Source organism: Parasteatoda tepidariorum, chromosome 3 (assembly GCF_982258835.1).
Source record: "Parasteatoda tepidariorum strain Cologne lab strain chromosome 3, Ptep-v5.0, whole genome shotgun sequence".
In the NCBI taxonomy this organism is placed as follows: domain Eukaryota; kingdom Metazoa; phylum Arthropoda; class Arachnida; order Araneae; family Theridiidae; genus Parasteatoda; species Parasteatoda tepidariorum.
In genome coordinates this window covers 121185464-121193135 of record NC_141757.1, presented here as the reverse complement: position 1 = coordinate 121193135, position 7672 = coordinate 121185464, and the positions used below count along the sequence as shown (strand labels likewise).

The 7672-nt window shown below is 33.3% G+C and overlaps 2 protein-coding genes across 2 annotated transcripts; both read left to right on the top strand.

Annotated features, from left to right (window-relative positions):
- Nucleotides 1-530: 530 nt before the first annotated feature.
- Nucleotides 531-4152, top strand: LOC139426746 (uncharacterized). Its single transcript, XM_087160293.1, has 3 exons — nucleotides 531-785; nucleotides 2253-3231; nucleotides 3290-4152. The coding sequence occupies exons 1-3, from the start codon at nucleotides 531-533 to the stop codon at nucleotides 4150-4152; spliced, it is 2097 nt and encodes a 698-aa protein (XP_087016419.1).
- Nucleotides 4153-4732: 580 nt separating this feature from the next.
- On the top strand, nucleotides 4733-5686 carry LOC147814254 (uncharacterized). The gene has a single exon (XM_087160292.1). It carries the CDS (start codon nucleotides 4733-4735, stop codon nucleotides 5684-5686), a length of 954 nt encoding a protein of 317 aa, XP_087016418.1.
- Nucleotides 5687-7672: the final 1986 nt, after the last annotated feature.

Sequence of the window (7672 nt, the reverse complement as noted above, 5' to 3'; positions counted from 1 at the left end):
CAAAATAGACTACACTTAAATAGGAGTGATATGAAACCTTTAAATAGTAATTTTCCATTTAATATGTTTAAAATAATTTTCAAAAAACATTTTTCAATTATATCCATTAAGTTTTTTGCTAATTAAAATGCAATGATTTTATATCTTATTGAATATGGAGTTAGAGTGTATCAAGACTTCTTCAAACCAGAATGACGTAATTTTTTTTTCAGTAATGTTTTTTTGTCTAAACTAATGTACTTTCCATTAGTCACCAATTGTCACCCGATGTTTAACAATTATCACTGTTCAATATCTCAGAAATATAGCGCCAACTTGGCATCTTTGTCTCAGCATCCTCGCCACCGTTTGTTGTAACCCTAATTAGTTGAAAATTAGTTGTTGCTATTATAGCATCAGCGTGCTCGTAGCACCAATCATAATAAAATCTTAAATACAGTCCATATCTATTTTATTCATTTGTTATCAAACGAACCAGCATAGAAATCAAATCAATTAGTATCGAACATTAGTGGTCCGTCGAGCCAGAGATGGAAAAAGAGAAACTAAATAGATCGAAGCTTGCCGTCAAAGGTACCATAACGAAATTAGAAACTTTCATTGATCAAACGAAGGAACATAATCCAACTGAATTAGAAGTCAAGCTTAAGCGTGTTGAACAATTATATCAAAAAGTAGATGAATTGAAGGATCAATATTATGGTCTAAAAGATATCAGTGACTCTGAGATAACTGAAATAGAAACTGATTTGGAAGGAACAGTAGACAGACTCGAAGCTTTGGAGGTAAGAATTAAAGATATTCTTAACTCTTCGATAATTAAACCTTCAAAAACTACTTGTAAAAATGAAATATCTCAGGCTGATTCGAAAACAAAACTAGAAATTAAACTACCTGAGATACCACTACCGGTATTTCACGGTAAATTTGATGAATGGCCCAATTTTAAATTGCAATTTGATAACATTATAACTAAAAACAATGATTTAAATGACTCTCAAAAATTGCATTATTTGAAAGCGTCATTGTTGGGCGACGCTAAACGTCTGGAAACTGTTGACGATTCTTTTGAGTCACTTTTAAAAGCATTAGAAAATAGATTTGAGAATAAACGTCTCCTAACTGAGACTTACATAAATCAAATTTTGGAAATTGAAAAACTTACAAATGAATCAGCTGGAGATATTAGAAACATGGTAGATATTTTAAAGAAAAATATCAGAGCTTTGAAGCTTCTAAATTTTGATCGTAATAATTTATCTGACAAACTTTTGCTTAACATCATTTTGAAAAAGGTAGATCGAGAAACTAGAAAACAATATGAACAAACGATCGCATCAAATGAAATACCAGAACTGGATAACTTTTTAGAATTTTTAGAAAAAAGAAGCCAAATTCTTGATAGTATTAGTCGAACAGCTTCTTCTTCAATTTATAAACATAAGCAAGCTGTTAATAAGAGTAAATCTTTCCTGAATTCGAATAATAATCCTAACTCTTGTGTAATCTGTAAATTACCGCACATGATTTATAAGTGCAATACCTTTCAAAATATGAAGGTTTCGGATAGATTTAATGAAATAAAACGTTTAGATTTGTGTATTAATTGCTTAAAGAATAATCACAAAGTTAAAGACTGTAAATCGAAAAATTCTTGCTTCGTTTGTAAAAAACGCCATAACACTTTACTGCATATTTATGAGATTTCTTCCCCGCCTCCCACCTCCTCAGTTTCTACGATGCCACGCGCCGATCAAGCATCTGTTTCGCAAGTGCATGATTCATTCCCACAAGAACATTCGAACACTTTTTCAAATTATTTAGTATCAAAAAAAAAAAAAAATATTCTCTTGCCTACTGCAGTTGTTTATATTAGAAATGAATTGGGAGACTATTATCCATGCAGAGCGATTCTGGATTCCGCTTCTCACCTTTCTTTCTGTAAACAAAAAGTAGCTAACAACTTAATGTTGAAAAAGGAAAAAATAAATGCTTCTGTTTCTGGATTGAGCGATATTTCGGTTAATATCAAACAAAAGATAACCACTGTAATTAAAAACAATAGTGGGAGTTTCTCAACATCTTTAGAATTTTTAATTGTTCCTTCGATCACAAATTTAACGATAATTAATCTGGTTGAAATATCAAATATAAAGATTCCATCGGACATTAATTTGGCTGATCCAGAGTTTAACACACAAAAAGAAGTAGAATTAATTATAGGTTGCGAGCTCTTTTTTGAAATTTTAAAGCCAAATCAGCTTCGATCGGCATGTAGTAATTGGTTGTTTCAAGAAACTGTTTTCGGTTACATAGTCGTAGGGAGCTCCGATAATAGTACAAATAGAGCATATTGTCGATTAACGCTTAGTTCAGATATAAATTCGGAAAGCCTTGATAAACAGCTACAAGCATTTTGGAATATAGAAACTGTTGAGGAGCCCTCTGTTGAACATAGTGTCGAATTTGAGTTATGCGAAACTCAATATAAAAATACTCATTATCGAAATCATGAAGGGCGTTACATAGTACAGTTGCCTTTGAAAGAGGATCCCGCTTCGCTCGGTGATTCTAAAGCCGTTGCCGAAATGCGTTTAAATCAGTTATGGAAAAAACTCTCGAAAGATGAGGAGTTGCAATCACTTTATAAATCATTCTTAATGGAATATGCTGACTTGGAGCATATGCAATTAGTTGTAGAACCACCTGATAAAACCGCTTCATATTTTTTACCGCATCATGGTGTATTTCGCCCAGATAGTAAAACCACTAAGTTGAGAGTAGTATTTAACGCTTCCTCCAAAACGACATCGGGTCTTTCTTTAAATGATATTTTGTACAAGGGCGGTACTATACAACAAGATTTATTTTCAATACTTTCGCGATTCAGGCAACATGTGTATGTGTTCACTACTGACATTTCTAAAATGTTTAGGCAAATTTTGATTCACCCTGATCATCGGAATTTACAGTTGATATTATGGAAGAACAGCGTGAATGACCCAGTGCAAACCTTCAAACTGAACACTGTTACATACGGAACTTCTTGTGCACCCTACTTAGCAACCAGAACTATTAAACAACTAGCCATTGATGAGGGTGATAGTTTTCCCTTAGCCGCTGCTGTAATAATTAGAGACACTTATATGGATGACATTTTGTCAGGTAGTTCAGACTTTCAAGAATTTCAATTACTACAAGAACAGTTAGTAGACCTGTTTAAAAAGGCGGGTATGAGCTTACACAAGTAATGCACTAACTCCAAATTTTCTTAATTCCATACCATTAGAAGACCAAGCCTATGATTTCTCTTGTGAGCCCCCTAATACCGTTAAATCCCGTGGGGTTACCTGGAATCCAAATTTAGATTATTTAACTTTCAAGGTTGGTGTAAATATACATGACTCATACACCAAACGACCAAAGGTCTTATCCACCATCTCACGCTTGTTCGACCCCCTTGGATTTCTTGGTCCCATTCTAACCAAGGCTAAATTGTTTCTCCAGAAACTCTGGATACTCAGATTGGAATGGGATGAATCGCTTCCAGATTCAATGGCTAAGGACTGGCAGTGTTTTGTTTCTACTCTACCTGCCTTTGAAGACATGCAAATTCCTCGTCATGTGGGGGAGAAGAGTGGAATCGTGATTCACGGCTTCTCCGATGCATCAGCCGTTGCGTATGGAGCAGTTCTGTACATGCAATCAATTTCGGAAGAAACATCATATACGAGACTTTTGTGCAGCAGGTCCCGCGTTTCACCAGTAAAGCCTATCACGATCCCTCGCTTAGAATTGTGTGCCAGTGTTTTATTGGCACAGCATTTGAACAAGGTTCTGAAGTCTCTAACCTTGCCCATTCAACAAATAATGTTGTGGACAGATTCTACAATTGTGTTGGCATGGCTTCAACAGTCACCTGATCAACTCAAGACTTTTATCAGCAATCGAGTTAAAGTAATACAAGAACTAACTAAGAACTGTCATTGGAATCACGTTGCATCTGATAAAAATCCTGCAGATGTCCTCTCTCGTGGTCTGAATGCTTCGGAAATTTCCTCCCATGAACTCTGGTGGTTCGGACCAGATTTTTTGAAACAAGAACTGAATATTGTTACAATAGATTTTGAAAAAAATCTCCTCAGACAGTGAATTTTTACAGGAACTCAAACCCCCTGCCAAAATACTTCTAATTTCTTATAAAACTTGACTTAATTGACAATATTTTAAATCGTAGCAATAATTATACTAAAATTTTGAATGTTTTAAGTTATGCTTTCAGATTCATATTCAACTGTAGAAATCCAAGTAACAAAAGATTGGTAAGTTATCCTCTAATGAACTAAAGGAGACGGAATCCTTTTTAGTTAGAAATGTACAAGCATCCGCTTTTAAGGAAGAAATAGAGTCTATTTCCAAGGGCAGGGCTTTTTCAGGTAAGAGTAAACTTAACTCTTTAAAACCTTTTCTTGATGGTCATCAAATTGTCCGAGTCGGTGGTCGTTTGCATAATGCTGCTCTGGATTATTCTCAAAAGCACCCTGCAGACCATCCTTTCACCGAATTGTTAATGACTCATTTGCATATAAAAAATCTCCATTTAGGACCTCAAACATTATTATATTGCACTAGAGAAAGGTTTTGGCCACTTCGTGGTCGATCGATAGCTAGGAAAATTGTTCATAAATGCATAGTTTGTTTTAAACATAAACCCCTTGTTACAAATCAACTTATGGGAACCTTGCCTCGAGAAAGAGTAAACCCTAATTATCCTTTTTTGCACTCTGGTGTTGATTATTGCGGCCCTTTCCAAATTAAATATAAACGCCAGAGAAAGGGGAATTTCCAACGAATTTATGTTACAATATTTGTGTGTTTAGCCTCGAAGGCGATTCATTTAGAAGTTGTTTCCGATTTAACAACCGATGCTTTTCTTGCTACCTTAAAGCGTTTTGTGGCTAGGCGTGGCAAATGTGCTACAATATCACAGGATAATGCAAAAAACTTTGTTGGGGCTAGTAGGGAATTGCCGCGATTGCAGAATTTAACGAGATTTCCAGACGAAAAACTAGCATCGTATTTGGCATCTGAAGGGATAGTTTGGAATTTTATTCCTCCCAGAGCTCCAAATTTCGGGGGCCTCTGGGAGGCAGGGGTCAAATCCTTTAAGTTTTACTTAAAAGGTGCTACAGGAAATCTGAAATTAACATTTGAGGAATTCCTTACAATAACAACACAAGTCGAAGGAATCCTAAATTCTCGGCCATTAACACCTTTGTCAGATGATATTGATGACCTGGATGTTCTTACACCAGGGCATTTTTTGGTTGGAAGATCTATAACTGCCATAGCTGAACCAAGTTTGTTGGATAAATTGGAAACCCGACTTTCTCGATGGCAAAGGTTGACAAAAATTGTTCAATACATTTGGTCTAAATGGTCTCGCGACTACTTGAACAATTTGCAACAAAGAACAAAATGGAAGGTAGAGAAAACAAACATAAATTTAAATGCAATGGTTTTAATAAAGGAGGATAATATTCCTGTAAATCAGTGGAGCTTAGGACGAATTTTAAAGCTATTTCTTGGAACGGATGGAAAGGTCAGAGTAGCGGAAATTAAAACGAGCAAGGGAATTGTTAAACGCAGCATTAGTAAATTGTGTATTTTGCCATTGGACAATTAAGAAAAATTTATGTTGATTTTCTCATTATGTGTACCTACAGCATTTATTCAATCTTTGCAAATTTTATATTGGAATATGCTTATGTACTATTTTTCTGCTAATTTATATGTTTATTGAATATAATTCAACGGCGGGTGGATGTTCAATATCTCAGAAATATAGCGCCAACTTGGCATCTTTGTCTCAGCATCCTCGCCACCGTTTGTTGTAACCCTAATTAGTTGAAAATTAGTTGTTGCTATTATAGCATCAGCGTGCTCGTAGCACCAATCATAATAAAATCTTAAATACAGTCCATATCTATTTTATTCATTTGTTATCAAACGAACCAGCATAGAAATCAAATCAATTAGTATCGAACAATCACCAAGTTGAATCTAAGAAATATAACTATGATTCTTTTTTCTTAACGCAGTGATTAGTATGTAATAATATAATAATAATTTTATTAATTTTTGGTAAAAAAATAATAACTACTAGTGGGCTGTGCCCCCTGTTTGCTAACGCTCGCCAACCCCCGAAAATTGTTACGCAATCTTGAATGGTTTGCTTCGTAAACCAAGCTCGCAACGCTCGCTGCTAACTTAGGTGCATTGCAAATGCACAAAATTCTAAGAATTCAAAACAATCATTCAAATCCATATAACAACTTTTTTTTTAGAAAAAAATACATCTTTTTAGTAAATACTAAGTCATTAAACTAAATTTGAATTCAAATAAATGACATGTAATTCGTTAAACCTATTAGAAATGTGCTATAGTATAAAATCTTAAGATAAAATTTCTAAAACTGATATCTCCTTAAAAAGGTTAAAATTTTGGCTAGCATGCTTCTTTTGATTATACTTCAAAAGCGTAAGAGCACGACTGAGACTCATTTTTCAATGAATAACTATAAACAATAATAAAACAGATAAATTCGTGATATAAATCAAAAATCTTCAAATAAATTCATGAAAAAAAGCGCTTTCGACAAAATACTAAAATAGAGATCTATCGACAAAGACTACTCACTTCTGCCTAGCTTAATAGTATGAGATTGCCGCAGCTGAATTGTTATTTCAGTTTCCGTTTTTAAAAGCGCTATGTGTTGAGCCACCTCAGCTAGATTTGGCATGTAACATTTTTACGGCAATCATTGGTCGATTTTCTAGCGTTGCCATTCGGGGAGTTTTAATGAGGCTTTTTTTTGTCACCGTGTAAGCGAAATATATATATATATATATATATATTTTACTTCTATTTTTAAACAATAGTATTATTAAAATATTGTATCAGATGCTCTAGATGGTACATTTTGAAAAAATCCAATTAATTTTATTCAAATAAAAAAATCCAATTTAAACCAAATATGTAAGATTTTGGAGTAAAAAAAAATAATGATTGCCGTCCATGGCTTCTGGTCAGAGTTGTAGTCATAAACTTTTTAGTGCATGAACTGTAAAAATTCAAACATTTTATGTTCATATATTTTTTTTAAATGTTATGCAGAAGTTTGGTTACGATAGATTGGTTAAAACTGGTTTAAAATTCAAATTACTAAATATGTTCAAAAATTGCATGCAAAAAATTATTTAAATTTTAAATTATTAAATATATTAAATAAATTCAAATTATTAAATATTAAAGTAAGGTTTTTTCAACTTAATTAAAACATGATACTGCACCCTGAATTTTTATTCTTTAACCAACTTAAGGCAAATGGGCAATAAATGCATATTTTTTTTTAAACTTTTTAACCAATATTCTTGAAACAATTGCATAGGTCTAATTAAAATTCTGACCGATTTTCGAAACTTTGAGAGCCATATGTCACCTTAAAATGAACTAGAAATTTTTTTTCATAGTTTAAATATAGTTTGTATTTTAAAATTACAGAAGTATTAAAATTTACAAATCTACCAAAAAATTCCTTTTAAATTAAAATTACTAAAAAATGGAGAAAAACTTATTGATAAATCCCCCCCCTCAGCACACTAGCTTCTG